The 23,093-nt window shown below is 38.6% G+C and overlaps 1 protein-coding gene across 1 annotated transcript in view; it reads right to left on the bottom strand.

Annotated features, from left to right (window-relative positions):
- Positions 1 to 20,865, bottom strand: part of Tmem236 (transmembrane protein 236) — a 33,369-nt gene extending 12,504 nt beyond the window's left edge. Inside the window, exons 1-3 of the mRNA XM_090319180.1 lie at positions 19,668 to 20,865; positions 7,311 to 7,383; positions 3,034 to 3,178 (exon numbers count right to left, since the gene is read on the bottom strand). Coding sequence (XP_090175306.1) covers positions 3,034 to 3,178; positions 7,311 to 7,383; positions 19,668 to 19,924 — 475 coding nt within the window. The 5' untranslated portion in view covers positions 19,925 to 20,865. The remainder of the gene's footprint in view (positions 1 to 3,033; positions 3,179 to 7,310; positions 7,384 to 19,667) is intronic.
- Positions 20,866 to 23,093: the final 2,228 nt, after the last annotated feature.

Below are 23,093 nucleotides of genomic sequence, written 5' to 3'. Positions count from 1 at the left end.
CCTGCCAACCCTATACCTGGCACCCTCACTGACACGACAGAAGAAACCGCCTCCCGTGCAGAGTGCTGAGGTGTTCCCCTTAAATAGCCTGCTGACCTCATCCCTGGAGAGTGGGCTCTGACTATGCAGAGAGCTCGCCTGCGGTTATACCACTCTTAGCACCTAGCAGCAGCCCTACCATCCCCTCACGACCCTCTTCTATAGCTCTCTATATGGGCAACTAGCCCATAAGACTTCCTGTCCTCTAGCATGACTGTTGCCAAGGAGTCTGGCACCACCAGATGCCCGGGTCTTCTGAGGACATAATGCAGTCATCATCCTGATACCATTCGGCTCTCATCCAGTAGCACTTAACTCCCTCCATACCCAGCTCTGGGCTGGCCCATCGCTTCACTCACTTGTTTTTGGCTTCCCATATACAGCAGAACAAAATGGAGCTGGTGAACAATGGAGTTTTAACGAAATATATCATAAAAATAACATAAATGATATAATAAGAATGATTCTCATTATATATAGTTAAGAAAAAGCTTGAAAATCAGTTTGATTTTTTTTTTATTTGTCTGTGTCTTGGTCCTGGAACTTGAATTCAGGCCCAAGGCCCTGTCCTTGAGCTTTTATTTTTTCCTTTTTTTTCCCTCAAGGCTAGTGATACTACCACTTGTACCCTAACTCCATTTTCTGTCTTTTTGGGTGGTTAATTGGAGACTTTCCTATCCTGGCTATGAACCATGATCCTCTCAAAGTTCAGTATCCTGACTAAGTGTGAGCCATTGGTACTGGATTAAAAATCAGTTTTCTTAACTGAAGAATATACAAGATGCTGCCAGTTGCAAATTCTTTCATTTGTAAGATTAGTTGGTTTCCCTTTCTTTTTATCTCCTAACTTTATAAGGCTTCAAAAATGTATTTATATTGTTTTAGAGAAATAAAACATAAATAAAATAATAATGTTGAAATTACCAAATACAAATATATCTGATATATCAGGTAACAAAGTGAGATACTGTAACAATATGAGATAACCAAGGGACAGCAAAAGAGATGAGAGATAACATAGTACATTAAGGACAACAATCATTCATTATATGGCTTTTGTTTCTATACCCTAGAGGTCCAGGGAAGGGGGGAAAACAAGATGAGGGATGGGGGAGGGGAGGAGGGAAATGGGGACCAAGACATGTGAAAGGGTATCAATGTATGGGAATTAATGCACCATCTATCTAGCAAATATCATGTAACCCTTCTATTAATTACAATAAAGAATAAATGAAAAAATAATAATGTTGAGGGATACACATGGTGGTATATTCCTGCAATCCCAGTCAATTTGGGAGGTGGAGATTGGGCGAATGGCAGTTTGAAACTAGTCCAGGCAAGAGAGGTTTGTGTGTGTGTGTGTGTGTGTGTGTGTGTGTGTGTGTGTGTGTGTATGTGTGTGTGTTGTATGTGTGTGTTGGTCCTGGCACAAGACCTCGTCACAAAAATTAATGAATTTATGTATCGAGTTCCACAGATAAAAATTCACAGTTTGTTTTATTAATATGCCTGATAGGCAGGGCATGAAGGTACAAGCCTGTAATGCTAGCTACTTGGCAGATGAAGATTGTGGGATTGTGGGTAAAGGCTAGTCTCCACAGAAAGAAGTTTGAGAGACATCATCTCAGTCAATGGCTGGTAGGAGGATCATACAACGGCATCCAGGGCATAAAGCAAGGTGCTACCTTAAAAATAACCAAGGTAGCCCAGAGCCAGTGGTTCATACCAAATCCTAGCTACTTGGGAAGCTGAGAAGTGAGAATGACTGGCAGGGGTCATGGTGGCTGGCGTTGGCATTGATGCCTGTCATTCAAATGAACAGTGAGGTATTACTAGCTTACAGTCACTTCAGCATACAAACATTACAAATTAAACGTCCTACTCCATAAAGTTAAATGGAAAGGTGAAGAAGTTTAAGACTGAATATACACAATAATCAATAAAAAAAATACTCTTGTGAGGATTGACCTCTATTTAATTTTCCCATCTTAGAGGAATGTTGCATATGTTGATTTTGATTAATGTGATCTTCAGCTCCTTTTATAATCCATAATTAGAAACACAAAATCTTCTAGGATACAGGTGCAATAGCCATATGAATTCCTACAGCAAGATATCCAAACAGAATTCCACTCTTCCCCACCTCCCCTTCTTTTTATGTTGGTTTTGGGGTTAGAACTCAAGGACAGGGCTTTTTACATCAGAGCAATCTCTCTACCATTTGAGCCACAGCAATATTGCTAGCTTTGGGGAGATTAATTGGAGATAAAGAGTCTCACAGACATTCCTGCCTGAGCTGGCCTTGAACTGCAATCCTTAGATCTCAGCCTCCTGAGTAGCTAGGTTACACATGTGAACCATCAGCACCTGGCTTCCATTTTCCCCTTTTCACATTTTTGAAACAAGGTCTCCCTATATAAGCCAGGCTGGGTCTTGAACTCACAATCATTCTGTCTCAGACTTCTGAGTGCTGAGACATGCCCAAATCAAAACAAAAATCTACATTAAGGTACTTGATTTCCTTTCTAGGGTATACAATTAAGTTACTGGCAGTACGTATTCATTTGCTTTATTAATGTATAAGTACTACCAAAAGGAAAATAAGAATAATTATCAGAGTAAGTTTAAACAGTTATATTTGAACAGCTTCATGTTAGATCCATCAGCAATGCTAGCCCTAAGAAATGGTGTCAGGAAACCTGTCTTCAGGTCACAGGTAGGTAACAGGAGAGAAAGGGAAAAGATAAGTGCAACTTTTTTTTTTGCCAATCCCGGGCCTTGAACTCAGGGACTGGGCACTGTCCTTGGGCTTTCTCAAGGCTAGAGCTCTACCACTTGAGTCACAGCACCATTTTTGGCTTTTTTTTCTATGTATATGTTACCAAGGACTCGAACCTGGGTCTTTGTGCAAGCTAGGCAAGCACTCTACCACTAGACCAAACTCCCAGGACTGGTATGTGCAACTTTAAAAAATATGTTTAAAAGAGTACTTACACTTTTGGCTCCCTCTAAGAGGGTATATCCTGACTTTTTCAATAATATCAACAAGGATCAAGGATAAGATGACCAGAGAAACTGGCAGGTCAGGTAAGGAATCGGGTAGTAAATCCACAGCGGAGCCACTGACATTCTTTTGAACCTGTTGGTAGAGAACCATTTAAACTCATTAAATTATTATACATTATTCATTCAAAATTTCTCCCAATGATCTGCTCATAATTCTAATTTGATTAGAGGTGAATTTATTAGAGACATCAAAAATTTGGTTTGTACAAAAGCCATGTAATGAGTGATTGTTGTCCTTAATGTATTGTTATCTCTCATTTCTTTTGCTGTCACTTGGTTATCTCATATTATTACAGTATTTCACTTTGTTATCTGATATATTGGATAAATGCATATTCGGTTATTTGAAATTGGATAGGGAAGGGGGGAAAACAAGATGATGGGTGGGGGGGGAGGGAAATGGGGACCAAGACATGTGAAAGGGTATCAATGTATGTGAAGTAATGCACCTTCCATCTGGCGAATGTAATGTAACGCTTCTATTAATTACAATAAAAAATATATGAAAAAAATTGGTTTGTAGCATCTCAGTTTCCCAACTTCACAAGATTTTTGAGTCTTATTTATAATGATGTAATAAAGATTCACAAGAGTAGATGAATTTTCACATAGCAGTCATCATATTAATGGTGAACAGAACAAGACAGAGGCCACTATGACTTTGCCTATTCAACATAGCAGGAGAGAAAGAAATACACAGTGTAAGCATGGAAAAGAACGAAAATCAAAAATATCACTATGTGTGAACTATACAATGTATGTGGAGAGAATGCCCCTCCATGGATGACTTATTGTAAAAATACCAATGACATAATTAGAAAATAAGATTCTGTAAAAAACTGATACCATTCAATGTATCCTTAGTCAATATTTCCATGGCAGATTCTAAAATTTATGTGGAAATTCAAAGAACTACTAGAAGGAAATAAGAATATTTGGTTACACACCCAATGATTACCAAGCTCTAAGACAGGGAGGTGTCTGGTTAGCACAAGGATGTAAAACTAGGCAATGAGACAGAGCAGAAAACCAAGATACAGATTATAGATAAGCACACCCAATCCACAGCAAAGGTAAAACCACAGACAAATATTGAATGTTAGTTGAAAATAAAAAACATAAAACTTGACTCTCAATTGAGAAAAATGTTCAAAACTCAGTTCCAGGTAGACTATGAGTTTAAAGGAGAACAGAAAATAGCCTACAAATTTTATATATAAGTGTTTAATCAATTTAAATACTTGTACATGTGCACAGAAGATGTGTTCAGTCCCGTTTCTAGTAATGTTATTTGTAACAGCTAAAACTGAACATCAAGAATAGAACTAGCAAAAAAAAAAAAGAATAGAACTAGCAAAGTGCTGGTGTCTCATGGCTGTAATCCTAGCTACTCAGCAAGCTGAGATCTAAGAATCAAATTCAGAGGCAGCCTAAATGGACAAACCTAAGAGACTCTTATCTCTAATTAACCAGCAAAATGTCCAAACTCATCATTCAAAAAAATTGTACTCGTTATCCAACTTATGTAACCATAACACCTCTAGACAATAACAATACTTAAAAAGAAATTCAACCTTAAAAAGTCAGAAGTGGGGACATGTCACAAGTTGTACAGCACCAGCTATGAGCATATACTTTTCATTAAGAAAGCTCTGGGTTCGATCCCTAACAATTTATAAATACACAGAAGAACTGTAATATCTTCAAAAACTGACATATCTATGAAAATGGATGGTTTGCATACTAAAGCATCAATAAACATCATGCTAATTTTTTTTTTTTTGCCAGTCCTGGGCTTGAGCTCAGGGCCTGAGCACTGTCCTTGGACTTTCTCAAGGCTAGAGCTCTAGCACCACTAGAGCCTCAGCACCACTTCCGGCTTTTTTCTATATATGGTACCGAGGAATCGAACCCGGGTCTTCATGCATGCTAGGCAAGCACTTTAACCACTAGGCCAAACTCCCCGCCCGATCATGCTAATTTTTGGGGCCAGTCTTGGAGCTTGAATTCAGGGCCTGAGCACTGTCCTTGGGCTTTCTCAAGGCTATAATAGCTCTACCACTTGAGCCACAGCACTATTTCCGGCTTTTTCTGCAAATGTGGTACCAAGAAATCGAACCTGGATCTTTGTGCATGCTGGGCAAGCACTCTACCACTAGGCCAAACTCCTGGCCCCATGCTAATTGTTTTTAATAAGCCAGCTATAAACCACTTCACAGATAAATAAAACCTAAAAGTTTATTTGCCCTTACATAAAATTCAAAAACAGGCCAACTTTTGAGTGGTAGAAGCTACCTTTGGGGATGAGGTTAGAGTTACTATAAGGAGCATGGGTGGAGCTGGATAAGGTACATTTCTTGACCTCAGCCATGGTTGCCCTGGAATTTGTTTGGTAGTATTCCACTGATACTGTATATTTATACTTTTTGGATTCTTTTGTTTGCACATTATATATATATATATATATATATATATATATATATATATATATATATTTTGCCAGTCCTGGGGCTTGAACTGAAGGCCTGAAGGCCTGGGCATTGTCTTTGGACACGTTTTGCTCAAGGATAGTGCTCTGCCACTTGAGCCATAGCGTCACTTCTGGGTTTTTCTGTGTATGTGATACCAAGGAATCAAACCCAGGGCTTCATGCATGCTAAGCAAGCACTCTACCAGTAGGCCACACTCCAGCCCCGTATGTTATATTTCAATGACAATTTAAGAAAAGGAGGGAAGAAAAATATGTAATGAGTGACTCATCATAAAAGAGAGAGAGTTAAAACTCGAAATATAGCCTCATCTAAAAATGGATAAGCATTGAGAGATTGCAATGAGATACTTTAAGTTCTCCCAAGATACTTGTCTTTTATTTTCCAGCATATTGAAAATTAATTTAAAAAAATCAGTAGAGCCTCACCAGACCTGAGAGGGCAGGCTTGTAATCCTACCAGGTATGAAACAGAAAAGAGAGAAAACTATGAATTTGAGGCTAGGCTTGCCACATAGCAAGTTCTAGGCCAGACAGAAGTACATATCAAGTCTGTGTCACAAACAAAAACAGTAAAGCATTCTTTTTTGGGGCTGTCATGGATAATCAAGTTCCACAGCTTAGAAGTTTTATTTATTATAGTAGAGTCCTCTGGAAGCCATAGTTCATCAACACATTAGGCTGTTTCCAAGTAAATGCTATATCCACAGTATTTGTCAAAGTCCTAGCATGGAAGACGTCGTTCCTTTGAACTTCGTTATATTCTATTTGGAATCAAGAAAAAAAAATCCTGAAAAGCATCAACTTAGTAAGAAAGAATAAGCAATGTAGGGCTGGGAGTTTGGCCTAGTGATTAAAGTGCTTGCCTTGCATGCACGAAGACCCGGGTTTGATTCCTTGGTACCACATACGTAGAAAAAAGCTGGAAGTGGTGCTGAGGCTCAAGTGGTAGAGCTCTAGCCTTGAGAAAGTCCAAGGACAGCGCTCAGGCCCTGAGCTCAAGCCCAGGACTGGCAAAAAAAAAAAAAAAAGAATAAGCAGTGTAGACCAACTTCCAAATTTCTTACTTAAAAAAGTATTTCCAAATAGCATTGCTGCCTCTCACATACCAAGCCAAAAATAATTCATTTTTTGTATCATGGAAGGACATAGAATCACAGACACAACAATGGTCCTTGTATTCTCAAACACCTGTCTCACACTGTGGAAGGAGAATGGATGTAGTACACTTGAGAATGAGCATTGAACTGGGTGTGGTGGCTCACATTGCTCAGGAGGCTGAGATCTGAGGATCAAGGTTCAAAGCCAGCCTGGGCACAAAAGGATCTGAGACTCTTACCTCCAATTAACCACTAGAAAAGGGGAAATGGGGCTTGGCTCAAGGATAGGACGGTAGCCTTGAGCTAAAGAGCTCAGGGACAGTACTCAGGTCCAGAGTTCAAGCCCCACAATCTACAAAAAAAAGAAAGAAAGAAAGAAAGAAAGAAAGAAAGAAAGAAAGAAAGAAAGAAAGAAAGAAAGAAAGAAAGAAGGAAAGAAAGAAAGAAAGAAAGGAAGAAAGGAAGGAAGGAAGGAAGGAAGGAAGGAAGGAAGGAAGGAAGGAAGGAAGGAAGGAAGAAAGCAAAGCAAATGAGCATTGGGGTTGCAGTCCTCCCTCAAATGTCAATAAGCGAACTTCTAAGACCTCCAAATCTTGTAGAAGAAGTGAGTTTCATACCTCGGTTGTGGCTATAGAGAAGCTGAAGCTCGGAAGTGTGGTGAGGACTACACACATCATCAGAACGGGTCTCCTAGCAGAGGAGAGAAAAAAAATAAGCAACAGCAAGAATATCACATGCAGAGTTCCGGTGCCATTTGCTAATTCTGCAAGTTCTTATTCTATTCATCTCTAGATGCTTCCCCTTTCCTATTTCCCAAATTTGAGTATGTCAGAAAAGCACGTGCAGAAAAATTTTTTTCTTTGATGTATTTTCTTTGATGAAAGAATGAAAGATCTCTAGATAATCCAAATAATTAGAAACTTATAAGATTGCAAAAAGTGACATTCAGTATTCCCATCACTCGTTATCTGGACTCTGACTGAAGACATAGGGTTCTGGTGAGAATTTAAGAAGAAAGGAGTAGGAGAAAGAAGAGGAGGAGGAAAAAAAGAAAGAAAAATAAACAGATAATAGATGCAAAAAAAAGAGGAAGAGGAGGAAGAGGAGAAGGAGTAGAAGAAAGCTAGCACAATTTTCTTAACCTGTAGAGTATCATCTATAGTAAAATGATTTTCATAAAAACATACTAAAAGATGTTAAAACCATGGATCATTCAACTTACTTAAAGCAAAAATGTTAGAATCACTTAAAAACGTTTGGATAACTTTCACTTGAACCTAAAAGTAGCATAGATAAATCATTTTTATTTTTTTCAGCTTTCAGGATCTCATTAAACAACCCAGACTAGCCTCAAATTATGATCTTCCTGCTTCAGTCTCCATAGTGCTGGGATTGGAGACATGTGACACCATGTCTGGTCAAAAATTACATTATTTTTAGCTTAATTTTAGACCAGTTATTCAAGTTTAAATGATCAATCCATCAGCTCATGATTGAGATAAAATGTACCTATAATTATATCTTATTGTTAAGAAAATAAAGTATGATTAGGTTTATTAACATATAGGAACATGAGAAACTCAAAGTCTTTCTAAAATGCATCCTTAGATGCATACTATGTTAAGTTTAATAATGTGTACTGACAGCTTTGAAAAGTTTAATCTTTCCTCAGTTATTTCTTACCTCCCCCATCCCAGCCTCATCTTGAAGTGTAAATATGTATTAGAAGGGGAGACTGCCGTGCTGTCTTAAGCAGACCTAGTAATGACCTGGCTAACGCATTACAATAATATTTATACTCAATAACTTTGCTTCTTTTTCCTAGTCGGGATCTACATTCTTAGAACCTAAGATCCCCAAGTAGCACTGGCTAAAGCACACACAGGGTCCTCTTCCTCTCAGCTTGACCTCTGAAAGAGGAAGGGTGCTTGGTAATTGACTGTTCCCAGCCTACTTCTTCACCTGCATTAACTCCCTTGATGATCCCATCCACTCCTGTGGTTTGAAACCTGTCATAACCATCAAATATTAACGCTGGCCTTTTCCCTGAACTCTGGACTTGTGCACACCACTGTTTGATATCTCCATTGGATGTCCAAGAGGTAATTCAGACATAACACGTTCTCCCCCATACCTGTTCCACTCCCTCTGTGTCTGATAAACTTCCCAACCCCACTGCCAGTCTCACAGCACACCTTCCAATGCTCTCACAGACAGCATTTACTAACTGGTTTCCTGTCTGCATTTCTGTTCTCCCCTAGAAACATTTTCTCCACATTTTAATAAATGAAGTCCTATTTTTTAAGGTGATACAGGTGTCATGACTACTCTGCATAGAATTCTCAGATGCTGGGGAAATGGCAAAAGGCAGGAGAGGGCATTTGATAGGCTTTGGTTACAGAAGTTGTTTCGTGGGTAGATGGCAGTGACAGTGGGACATAAAGGTGATGTACTTGATACCCCGGAGTTATACATAACTAACTGCCAACCAACCACCTGAACAGATGCACCGCTGGCTGGACTATGGAGGACACGGATGGATGAATTGAAGGAAGGGCTGTTGGACTTCTGGAATTCCAGGAAGTGAACCTGTAGATAGCACCACTTGGCTGCAGGAAGTGTTTTAAGAAAAAGATGAGCAGGAAGAGTGATGAGGGGATAGGGAAGTGAAGGCAATGGAGAGAAAAAAGGGGAAAGGAAAGGGAAGGAAAGGGAAGGAAAGGAAAGGAAAGGAAAGGAAAGGAAAGGAAAGGAAAGGAAAGGAAAGGAAAGGAAAGGGGGGAGAGAAAAAGGAAGAAGGATGGGGAAGCAGGGAAGGAAAGGAGAGAAAAGAAAGACTGCTTGGTATAGAAGCTGGACAGGCTGGTTCTACAAGCCCAAGCTGGTGCTACCCTATTTCAATTGACAGGCCAGGGCCACCACCCAGGAAGGACTGGCAGATGGGTCAGAGAACAGAGCATTTCCACAGAGAATCATTGTCAAGCCTGAAAACCTAAAGGAATTTCCCCTCCTACCTTTTGGACATATCAAAGACCCATGGATTCTTTATTGCTTTTGCTTTCTCATTTGAGGACTGATAAAATATCATATCCCAACATTGCATTTTAAAGTACTTTGCTACAGGGTGAAACATTTCCCCAGATCTAACTTTGAATTAGTAAGGATGATTTCGATGATAAATTTTGACACTTTTGATATTTAGGTGGGATTTTAAACTTAGAATGGATCCTGGAATGATTAAGAGGGTGGAGACATTGGGAAGCATGAATATATTTCCCACATAGAGAGAACATGACATTTGAAGTTCCCAAGGGCAGAATGCTATGGGTTGGATTTTTGTCTCCCAAAGTTGTATTGGAGCCCCAATGCCCAGTACTTCCACATACAAATTATTTGAAAACAATGCTTTTTTTATAGAGGTAATCAAGTTAAGATGGGATACTATCACGGATCTTTATTCATCGTGACTGATATCCTCCAAAGAAGAGAAAATTTGGAAGCAAGAATGCCCAGTGTGAGAAAATGCAAGCAAAATGGTCATGTCAAGATGCAGGCATGGACCAGGATGATGTATCTATAAGCTGAGGGATGCCAGACATTCAGAAACAAGGAGAAAGGCATGAAACATGTAAGGGTTCTCTCTTACATCTCTCAGATGCATTTTGTACTTGATCATGACCTCCAGAACTTGAGATGTTGATATTTTGCTAAGTCAGCAAGTTTGTGATAGTTTGTTACAGTGATCCTGAAAGACCAAACACAGTAATGGAGGTTTTTTGCTAGTTTTCTTGTGTCTTTGAAAGTCTATTCATGGTAAAAAGTCATAGTAGAAGACATCTATAGTTTGGGTGGACTAAAGCAAGAACTGAGAAGCCTGGTGTAATTGATGGATGAAACTCTGGAAGGCCTTAGTGGGCATTTGTAATAAGTTGGCTCTGACAAGAACATTCCCAGAAATGGGGCCTGTGAAGAAAGTACTGAGCTCAGCCACCGTGAGCTAAAAGCTTCCTATTTACATCGCCAAAATTCTGGTCCTGAGATTAGTCACAGAGGTAGTATGATGGAGAGAAATGTCAGATAATTGCTTAGGAATGACTTGGAACTCAGAAGCTTATAGTGAGTCTCTCTTTGACTCTTAAAGTCAAAGTTCCAAGAACTTCTGTCTTTCCTGTCAGTGTGGTCTTCACTTTCTAACACAGAAGAATATTCCCTACACTACAATTTAGTAACTTCAAAACTATGTTGCAAACACTTTGGGAACACATGGTATGCACATAGCTCAAACCTTAGAATCAGTCTCTGAGTGATGATGTTGAAATTTAAATCTTCCCCAGTTCCTACAGTAGGAGGTATAAGATAAGTTCCAAGTCAGATCTTTCTGGCTTGGAAATTCATGTCGTAACTACAAGGTTACAGAGCTCATTTCAAACAAGTGGATCTTTTCACAGTCCTTAATAACTGTTATCTTATTCCTCTCCCCGCTCACCCTCACCCTTATCTTCTGGAGTTTCTGTTCCTGTTCCTGCAAGCTCCATTGATTCAGGCTTGCATTTGTGGCCTATGAATTCACTAAGCAAAATGTTCTCCTAGTAAACCTGAGCCCACACAGCCCACGGATTCGAAACCGGCTCAATGCAAGGCTTTGTGTGGACTGATGGGGTACAGTGGAGGGAAGGGAGAAACAGAACGAGAAAAGGAAAAAAATTTCCCTGAGTTTGTGTATGGTGGTACACTTGTAATCCCAGTTGGGGATAGGAAGAGATAGGGAGGATTATAATCTGATGCCAGCCCTGGTAAAAAGTTCAAGACCCTCTCTAAAAAAAACTTAAGGCAAAAAGTTCTAGGGGTGGGGATAACATGCTTGAGCACGTGTGTGAGGCTCGGAGTGCAAATTCCAGTACACTCCTATGTTATCAGCGTTAGATTTTGATGGCTATACCCTGGGCTAATAAAGGATTTGTTGGGGGAAGGAGGAGAGTTGGGTTTTTTTTTTGTATACGACCTTATATTACTCTCTGAATTTTTTATGTATAACCAATTTCCACAGTAGACTACCAAATACCTGAAGGAAGAAGGCAATGCCTAAGATGCCTGGATATACCCCTACAGTGGCCTGAGCATAACAGCAGAGGCATAAGGAATGTGTATAGGGAGATAGTTTGGACAGGAAAGCAAGGGTGGAAGGGTAGGTATTCTTGAATTCCAGTCTGAGAACTAGGATTATAGTGAGTGGTGCATTCAAGGTCAGTTTGAGGAAATGCCTGACAGGAAACCATTGGCTACAAAGTACATGCTTACTTAAGAAGAATTGAATTATGAGAAATAGGACTTAGAAAGCAATTTGGCTAGGTAAATTTAACCCTTAGAGTGGACTTCAGAGTTACCATAAATTGGGAAGTAAAACTATCTCTTCTGGAGTGGGAGGAAAACAAAAACTATCCCATCTAATGTTGAGTAATGATTCCAGAGGAGTTGGGACAGCTATGCTACCTCATTTGCAGAAGATTAAAAAAAAAATCAAGGGCAATAACCATCGTTCAGAATGACATTAGCATGTTTTCTAAAGATTTCAATCAATTTTAAAGCTAGCTAAAATGAATGTAATGATATTTAATAGAGATCAGAGTAAACTACTGCCTGGAGTTTGGCCTAGTGGTAGAGTGTTTGCTTAGCATCCTCCATACCACATATAAAGAAAAAGCCAGAAGTGGTGCTGTGGCTCACGTGAGTTCAAGAAGAAAAAAAAAAGAGTAAACTACTAAATTTGAGTATAAAACATACTATTCATTCACATAAACTGTGAAATACATGAATACAAAGATAGGCATGTATAGGCTCATAGGAATCACCTAAGAGTAGGCTGAAGAATCCTTGTTTGAGAACAGATTTTTCACAGAGGAAAACTGACAGTTGTCCTCACAGTAATACACTAGAAGAAAAAGTAATATTATATCTATAGCTGAAGCAAGTAGTCACATCATCTGAATTCAGATCTAGACATGAGAATGCCAACCAGCTTTACAAGAACATTCCCAGAGTAAAAGGTCTAGAAACTGTGGGAAAGAATGGTGGAATTCTGCACACTGAAAAGGAAACCAGTAGACTGACATGGGATATGCTGAGACAGTGGAAGGAAGGAATTGCCTCAGTGTCAGGAAGATTCAATGCAAATTCAGTTAGCTCAGAGAATCCACCCCTCGGTGGATGACTTCTGGGAGTCACCACCACAAAAGTAACAGTTTATACTCTGAGCTAGATGAGTTACTCCATGATCAAATAAAAGGAGGGTATCAGGATGCAAAAGGGCAGGGTCATAGTCACATTCACTGTTTCATGTCTACAAAGAGAATTAGATGGGGTTTATTTCCACATAATAAGAAAGGCTCTTCTAATGACTAGAGCCATAGAAAATATTAAGCATACTGTAAAAACCAGAAAAAAATTACTTATCTATATTGTATGAGATAGGATAGAAAGGGAACTCTAAGATTTCTTCTAGCTCTGGTATTTGGTAGAATAATGTTAACCTCTGGTTCTATATATACGTGGAAAAGTGTTTTTATTTAAGGGTGGAACTAATGTGCAGGAACTTTTTCCTTTTCATTCTTTTTTTATTAAAAGATTTTATTAACACTGAGTTTTTTGTATCATATTTCAAATGTCATATTTAACAAACAAGTATTCAAGAAGGAAATCTAGGCTGGGAGTTTGGCCTAGTGGTAGAGTGCTTGCCTAACATGCATGAAGACCGGGTTCGATTCCTCGGTACCACATACATAGAGAAAAGCCAGAAGTGGTGCTGAGGCTTGAGTGGTAGAGCTCTAGCCTTGAGAAAGTCCAAGGACAGTGCTCAGGCTCTGTGCTCAAGCCCAGGACTGCCAAGAAAAGGAAATCTATGCAATCACTGGTATATAAATTTTAGAACATAATTAAAATTAAGCTGTGAGTTTGTATGTCATAATTACATATTGATCTATATAATATTATGTCTAGAGTATATATCCCATCATAGATTTTTGTGTCTATGTAATTATATTTATATCTCTAAGATCATGTCAATGACCTCGAGTACCCCAATACTGAGTCATCACTCTTGTACTGTTCATACCTAATATCCACATATCAAGGAGACCATGTGCCATTTGTTCCTTTGGTCTTGACTTATCTCACTCAAATTGATTTCCTTAGTTTCATCCACTCCCAGCGAATGCCATTATTTTATCTTGTCTGTTGGCTATGTAGAATTCCATTGTATATATGTAGCACATTTTTTGTATCCATTCATTTGTAGTAGGGCATCTGGGTTATTTCCATCACTTGGCTATTATGAATAGTGCAGAGATGAACATGCCTGAGCAGGTGTCCTTATCATATCCTGGCTTATGATGCTCAAGGTAGATGCCCAGGAGTGGTATGGCGGAATCACAGGGAAGGTCTATTTTTAGTTTTTGAGAAACTCCCAAATTGCCTTCCAGAGTGGTTTTACTAGTTTACATTTCCACCAACAGTGCAGTAGGGTTTCTCTTTCTCCACATCCCCATCAGCATTGGTCCTTGTCTGAGTTCAGAATATTGGCCATTCTGATTGGGATAAGGTGGTATCTTAGTCATTTATATTTGCAGTATATTTTAGGACCATGGATGATGAACATTTTCTCCCATGTTTCTTTGTCATTTTAACCTCTTCTTTTTATGTCTTTCTTTAGTTCCCTTGCCCATTCAGTGATTGGGTTGTTGAGTTTGGGAGGGTTTAGTTTCTTGAGTTCCCTATAGATATTGGATAGTAAGCATTTGTCTGATGTGTCATCAATATCTTTTCCCAATTGGTTGGCTGTCTTTCTACTTTAGTAGCTATACCTTTGTCTATGTAGAAGCTTTTTATTTTTAGGTAGTCCCATTTGTCGAGTCTCTCTCCATTCTGTTGTGATCCCAGGACTCTGTTCAGGAAGTTTTTGCCTGTGCTTATGAATCCCAGTGTCTCTCCTACTCTATTGTGTAGCAGGGTTTCAGGTCTGATATTGAGGTCTTTGATCCATTTTGAGTTAATGTTTGTGAATGGTGACAGGCTGGGATCAATTTTTAGTTTTCTGCATGTGGCTGCCCAGGTTTCCCAACACCAATAATTGAAGAGGTTGTATTTATTCCACTATATATCTCTGGCTCCTTTGTCGAACATAAGTAGACTATAGGTATATGGTTTTATTTCTGGATCTTCATTTCTGTTCCATTGATCTTCTGGTCTACTTTTGTGCCAATACCAAGCTGTTTTTGTTACTATGGCTCTATAGTAGACTCTGGTATTGTAATACCACCTGCACTGCTCTTTTTGTCTAGAACTGCTTTGGCTATTCTAGGTCTTTTGTTGTTCCATAGAAACCTTTGGGTTATACCTTCTATTTCAGCAAAGAATGTCTTTGGGAATTTGATGGGGATTGCATTGAAATTGTACATCAATTTTGGCAGTATGGCCATTTTCATTATGTTGGTTCTCCCTATCCATGAGCACGGGATGTCTTTCCATTTCTTGGTGTCCCCTTTAATTTCTTTTGTTAGGTTTTTATAGTTTTCATTAAATAATTCCTTTACATCTTTGGTTAATTCCTAAGTATTTTATTCTTTTGGGGGCTATTGCAAATGAGATCATTTTCTTGACTTTTCCTTGCTTGTGTATTGTTGGCATACAGAAAGGCTACTGACTTTTGAGGGTTGGTTTTTTTATCCTGCCATTTTGCCAAAGTGATTTATTAGTTCTAGGAGTTTGGGAGTGGAATTTATTGGTTCATTCAGGTATAGGATCATGTCATCTGCGAATAGGGATAGTTCAGTTTCTTCTTTCCCTATGTGGATCTCTTTGATGTCCTTCTCTTGCCTAATTGCTCTGGCTGGGGGTTCCAGCACTATATTGAAAAGAAATAGAGAGACTGGGAATCCCTATCTTAGTCCTGATTTTAAGGTAAATGGTTCTAGTCTTTCTCCATTTAGTACAATACTGGCTGTAGGTTTGTCATATATGGCTTTAATTATTTTAAAGAATGTACCCCCCATTCTTATTTCTCTAGTGCTTTCAACATGAATGGATGCTGTATTTTGTCAAATGCTTTCTCAGCATCCAGAAAAACTATCATATAATTCTTAACCTTAGCTCTATTGGTATGATCTATTACATTAATTGATTTGCAAATGTTAAACCAGTCTTGCATCTGTGGGATGAAGCCTACTTGATCATAGCATATAATTTTTTAAATTTGTTTCTGGATTCTGTTGGCTAGTATTTTATTGAGGAGCTTTGTGTCTGTGTTCATCAGAGAGATTGGTCTGTAGTTCTTTTTGGTTGGGTCTTTCCCTGGTTTGGCAACGAGTGTGATATTGGCTTCATAAAATGAGTTCGGGATGGCTCTCTCTGCTTCTATTTCTCAAACGAGTTTCAAAAGTGTTAGTTCATCTTTAAAATTCTTGTAGAATTCTGCAGTGAAACCACCTGGTTCTGGTCGCTTTTTGGTTGGCATGTCTTTGCTTCCACTATCACATTGTATGAGATCAGTTTGTTCAGTTGATTTATCTCTTCTTGGTTCAATGTGGGCAGCCTATGTTTATTTTCAAAAATCATCCATTTCTACTAAATTTTCTTGTTTCTTTGATTATAAACCATGGAAGTACTTATTCATAATGAACTGAATTTTTTGAATGTCAGTCATGATTGTTCCCATGGAATCCCTAATCTTGTTTGAGTCTTCCCTCTCCTTTTTTTGATTTATCTTGTCAGGGGTCTGTTGATTTTGTTGACTCTTTCAAAGAACCAATTTTTTTATTTATTAATTTTATGTATAGTAGATCGGATTTCAATCTCAGATATTTCTGATTTTATTTTTGTTATTTCTGTCCTTCTAGTTGTTTTAGAGCTAACTTTTTCTTGCTCCTCTAGGTGCTCTAATTGCTTCTTTAGGTTGCTTGCATGAGTTTCTTCTGTCTTTTTAATATGGACTCCTTGTACGATAAATTTTCCCCTTAGGACTGCTTTTGCTGTGTCCTATTAGTTCCTTTGTGATGTATCTTTTTTTGGAGGGGAGGGGTATGGGTCTTGAACACTGGGCCTTGAGCTCTTCAGCTCAAGGCTACTGCCCTACCTTTGAGCCAAGCCCCACTTCCCATTTTCTACAAGTTAATTGGAGATAAGAGTCATATAAACAAATATTTATCTCAGTCTTCAAAATAATTCACCTTTTTCAAGCCTTATTGTGTACACTAGCAATTACTTTTATTTAGCAATGAAGAGTTGATACTTGTATATCACCACACCTAATAACCAAATAGACATCTTTGAGAATCATGTATGTATGTGTGGGTGGGTGTGAAATACCAAAAAAACACATCACTGAAAAATATGGTCTCCTAACAGCAAGAATTGAATTTATCTTGGTATTTAAAATAACAAAGAATAAAAGAATAACAATGTATGGGATTGAAAAAATTGAAGGGACTCAGCCAGATCTGGGCCTACAAATAAATCTCAGCTCAATGACTCACTAACTTTATCACTTGACAAAGTTAGTTACTTCATTAAGTTTCTGCTTCTTCCTTTGTAACATGAGAATGCTGACACCTGCATTTCACCCTGCTATAGTAATATATAAATTTTATAGCATATAACCTTTAAAACTTCCAGAATAGTTTTTGGGAACTGCTGCTTCTCTTTAGTGCCCATGGAAGATAACTATGTATGTCAGCTAATGAATAAGTCCATGAGGAAATAGTTCCATAGTTCACTAAAATTATAGATAAACTGTCCTCTACCTAAACCTATTTAAAACACTTGTGGTCAGACACACCTGCAAACAGAAACTATAGATATGAAGAGGATTTCCCAAAAGAATGCATAAATGTGGCAACAGATCAGGACTCTTGTGGCACAGCGTAGACTTAGGCCAGGTGTATACAGCCCTCAGAAATGACTAGAACACCACAGGCACCTGGCAGAGAATAGGAAGGACGATTTTCTTCTTCATTCCAATTGCCCACAAACAAGTGGGACATTGTCCTTCAAGGAGTAGTGGTTGTGTTTCTATTATGGAGCCTTATGAATCAAAGTCCAAAGTTTGTTCCAACTGGATGGGTTTGGAAAGTTGTTTGACCTGAGTCATCTTTAATTTCCTCCTGGAACTACTAAGGGTAAAACCATTCAAGAATCTACTCCTTAAGTTGAAATACTTAAATGAGATGGTATAAGATTGCCAGAAATCTACATAGAAAGAAAGCTCTCAGCTCATTATAAATGATCAGTAAAGAGGAAGTTTAATAATAATAGTAATTAAGTTTGCTGCTTGAATTACATTCTGCATTATAAGGCTTTAGGTATGTAAGCCAATGTGGAAAACACACACACACACACACACACACACACACACACACACACACACACACAACCAAAGAGCTCTTTTGTGGGCTGTAGTGGAACTGCTTTCTCCTGGGTTACTCTTGCTGGCATTTGGAACTTACTTCCACTGTTCCCTCAGAATTCCTGGTTGAGTGGAGTTTTGGACAGCCGAAGGAGTGTGAGAGAAACAGAGCCCAAATCAGCTCCAGGCAAGGTTGGAAAGCCCCTAGAGCCAACAAATTGGATTGTTTCCTGGAAACCCTCATATGATATTAGGCTTTAGAGAACTAAAAGTTCTCTGACAAGGTTGCAGAAGACACTTCCAGTATCATTATCTCAAGAACATTTTATGACCCCACCTACACTTGGCTCTCCCTTTCACTGCCTCCTGAACATACCTCTAAGCTATAGTGCTACATTATTTTATATTCCAGTCTTTATCTATGTTAAAATTCTCAGCCTATTGTTTTTGAGATATATTTGGGACCAGAAGCTTGTGCTTGAAATCCTTGCTACTAAGAAGGTTGAGACTTGGAGGGTCTAAGGCCAGCAGGGCAGAAATGTTTGGATGACTTTGTTTCCATTTAACTAGCAAAACGTCAAGGCAGAGGTGTGGTTCAGTTGGTAGAGTACTGACTTTGAACAAGAAAGTTCAGAAAGGGGCCGGGAGTTTGGCCTAGTGGTAGAGTGCTTGCCTAGCATGCACGAATACCCGGGTTCGATTACTCAGTACCACATACATAGAAAAGAAAAACAAGAACTCAAGGCCCTGAGTTTGAGCCCACAGTGGGCAAAAGAAGAAGAGGAATCTGTAAGAATCAGATCTGTAAAGAAGGTCACACCAGTCAACATCAGAGGATCCTTGTTCTCAACCACTATTCATTCATGGGCCAGTACAGTCTTTAGCAAAACCTCTAGTTGAACCAGTTCTAAGTCTTGATTTACTTAAAGTATTTCTGTATTTAACATGGAAATATTTGCTCTGTACAAGAATAAAAGAATGTATCAGCATACTAAACTATTATTTTTTAATATAAGTAACGGAACTGTTTTATCTGAAACATGTTACAGATTAGTTACTGGTCAAAGCATGCTACAGATATGAAAGATGCAATGTAAACATTTACAAATAGGCATTACAGTTTTACCAGAAAGTGAAATTCTACGTTCAAGATTTGTGTAAACTAATTCTGGTTACTTTATGCAGTTTAGTGTACAAAGACATTAGATAACAACATGCACAAGTTAGGATATCATGGGCTTATACTAGCAACACAAAATTTGTCATTAGTCAGAAAAACGCTCACAAAAAACATTGGAAACACTATACTGTCAATATGTTTATAGAGACTGTGATTGGAACTTTATCATTAATCTCACCTTCTGTACACTTGTGCTAGGCTCACATTGCTGCATATAGAGCATGAAAATACCTGACAGCAACCCATAAATACCCTACTAATGAACTCTTTTATTTGGAGACATGGCAGTACACATTTGTAATATCAACTGCTGAGGTAGGAAGAATACAGGTTCAAGGCCAAGCTAGGCTACGAAGTGAGAGAACTTATTTCAATAAAAGCAAAGAAAATAATTTTACTCACCATCCTGTAATTTTTTTGTACAGATGATGTTTCTTGTATAAGAGAACTTTTATGGGAACCCAAATTAATAGAGTCACTGAAGCCACATAGGCAATGGAACAGGAGACAATCAGCCAGTAGTGTGTTTTATCCAAACTACCCCTTGTCTTTTGATAAGCACTGGCAAACTGTTCCATCATCACCAGGGTGGGAATGCAGAAAGCAGCAAGCTCCAGAAGCTCAAAAACCACCAGCTTAATTATCCTTCCAGAAGCCATACCAAGGAACAACAAACTGTGGAAGACCCACTGCTTCCTGCGATTGCGAGCAACAGATGGACATACAGATACTGAACAAGGCCCAAGTTCCTTGTACTCCAATCACTAGCCTGCCAGTTTATTCTTTTATTGACCCTTACATGGTTCAATGATCTTCTAACTTAACAACCACGGTCTCTTAAAGAAACATAGCCATTGTGGAAATGATCACTGAGTCTATTTACACAGCCATTATTAGAAACCAAATGAACTAGAATGCAGGTCCTGCATCAGTAGGTGTAAAAAAAAAGTTTTTTTTTTTAGAAAAAAAGTATGCATTGTTAATTTGATCACAAAACCATTTTTATAATATTGAACCCTCATTAAACAAAGCCATTGGAAAGATACAATTTTAAAATGACAAAGAATAACTGCTATTCAGTCCTCTCTTTTTATGTTTACATGAATTCAAGCAAAGAGAAACATACTCAAACCTTAAGTCTCTTCCTTCGAAAACTCTAGACCTCCCTTACTCTTCTTCAAAGTATTTTAAAAGATTATATTCAATGTGGATGCTTTCTGATATTTGTGATATTTATTCATTATTGTACACTGATTGCCCATAACACATTTCCTTTGCTGGTCAGGAAGTAGCAGGTGCTAGTTGAGTCTCTTATCAGGAGTAACATATTAACAACATCGGTATCTAGCCTAAAAGCATATCCAAATATTTAAAAGACAATTGTGTCCATGAATATCCCTTCTACAAAAAAACACATTTTAGTACCCATGTAGAGCATTTCGAAGCTGTTAGGGTATAAAGTTGAATGAAGCACAAAGCTTCCTGCCCTGGAAATTTTCATGCTACAATGAAGGAAACAAACCTATAAACAACTCAGAAGAACAAAGGTCAAGGCAGGGATCAGGTGGCTCACACCAGTAATCCCAGCTACTCTGGAGGCTGAGGTCTGAGGATGGTAGTTCCACACTCACATGGTACTAGATGTTAAATTTAGGGCCTGAGCACTTGAGTCCAGCCCTCAGCCCTTCTGCTTTTAATTTATTTATTCAGGAAAATTCATGCTTTTGCCTGGACCAGACTATGATCTATTTACCTCCACCTTCCCTGCCACTGAGATTCCAAGGAAGCAATTATGATTATAAATGTGCACGTCCATTTAAAAAAAAATTTTTTTGGAAACAGTGTTACTCTTAGGGGAACGGAAAAGGTGGAAAGATGGGGATTTTTATTTTACCTTGTCTTAATACTGTCATAGTTTGAATAGTTTTACAAGCATATAAATTAGTGTATATTTTTAAGACTTGAGAAAGATCAAGTCCATTTATAAGTAATTTCATTGAGTAACAATGATATGCCCTAGTTCACTCTCCTTCCCTGGTTTTGCTTCCTAAGAAGCAATGAAAAATCAGCCATCAACACAGGAGAAAGGAGAAAATCACTACTTTCTGGCAGTTCGTTTGACGTCGAACTCAGTCTCCTTCTAGGGCCATTGTTATCTCCCAATTCCATTGGTTTACATACTGACTGAGTCCCACTTCAATGGCAGAAAAAGGCCAGGTAAAAACAGTTTTGAAAATAATAATGATTTAAGAGAAATTCTGTTGTCTATTTTTAACTCTTTCCCTTATCAGCTTATATCTCCCTCACTTGCCCTTGATAAGACATCCCCCCCCAAAAAAAACCTGTTTTACTACTACCTTTATCCTTCTGATCATTGCATTTTTTGACATTTATCTTGGTATTATTGTTTCTCGGCATGATGTCTAGCACATAGCAAGCTTTTCGCCCATGGAAGGAAGGAAGGAAGAGATCAAGTATCAGAGAAGAGAGAGGTAATAGGGGAAAATATGGGACTTCAGTTATGGCTCACTGCTCTTTTATTTCAAAGATAATGCTGTCTCTCACACTGACATTTCAAAAGAAGAAATCATATATTGTCTGTTCCAATATAATCTACGTACTTGGTTCATACGCTCAGTTTCTCATAGAGGATCCATAGATGGACAAAAAGGACAAAATCCTATAAATTACAGAATCAACTACTCACATTAGGAAAAGACTATGACCCTTTCTGAGCCACTTATAGATGCTGATACCACTTACAGTCTCTCTTGACCTTTTATAATTCACATAGCCTCAAAAATGAATCTTTCAACTGGGAACCAGTGGCTCATGCCTTATAATCCTAAATACTCAAGAAGCTGAGATCTCAGGATCCTGGTTCAAAGCCAGTCTAGGCAGGAAAGTATGAGACTCTTAACTCCAATTAACTTCTGAAAAGCTGGAAGTGAAGCTGCGGTTCAAGTGGTAGCCCAGGGACAGCAGCTAGGCCCTGAGTTCAAGCCTCAGGACAAAAATTTAAAACAATAAAATTTCCAACGTGGATACTGGTGACTCATTCCTATAATCTTAGCTACTTCGGATGCTGAAATCTGAGGATTTTGGTTCAAAGCCAATGAAGCAGAGAAGTTCACAAGACTCATCTCCAAAAACCACCTCAAGGCCAGAAGTAGAGTTGTGGCTCAAAGGGTAGAGTGCTATCCTTGAGCAAGAAGGCTCAGGGACAGTGACCAGGCTCTGAGATCAAGCCCCAGGACCAACACACACACACACACACACACACACACACACACACACACACACACACACACACCCCTTCTATAATAGGCTTGAGCATCATCAGGATGCTGGAGGGAATTGTCTGTATTGGACAGGCAGGGAAGGCTATTTTGTGAGTTTTTCAGTCTTAAAATTATGCACTAATCAGCTAGTTTAGCTAAGTAAAAGAATACCATTATGCCAATATTAAGTTCTGTCTGGAAGGAAATAATGCTGGCACCTAACTTGGAGACAAAGACAAAGGGAAATGAGACAGGACTTAAAATTACCAACCCTATAGGGGGAACACATTAATTCTAGTTCTGATTCCTTCCCTTCTAAATGCACTGACAATTCTTCCATGTAACTTCCCTGCCAGTAAGTGGAAGGCCATGGAGAAGGGCATTTTTAAATCACTCAAAATCTTTACTTGAATCATCTAATGTTGATTTCAGAACCCTGTGCCTCAGCTGACTTTTATACAGGGTTTAAGAACTTCCTGGTAGAAAACGCATTTGGTTTTCTGAAGCTGGATCTGGGCTGGAAAGACTGAGTCTTGTGGTTAGAATT

This window comes from Megascapheus bottae, chromosome 26 (assembly GCF_031878675.1).
Source record: "Megascapheus bottae isolate mThoBot1 chromosome 26, mThoBot2.hap1, whole genome shotgun sequence".
Lineage (NCBI taxonomy): Eukaryota > Metazoa > Chordata > Mammalia > Rodentia > Geomyidae > Megascapheus > Megascapheus bottae.
Note: the sequence above shows the minus strand (reverse complement) of the source record. Positions and strands in the feature narration are given on the sequence as shown.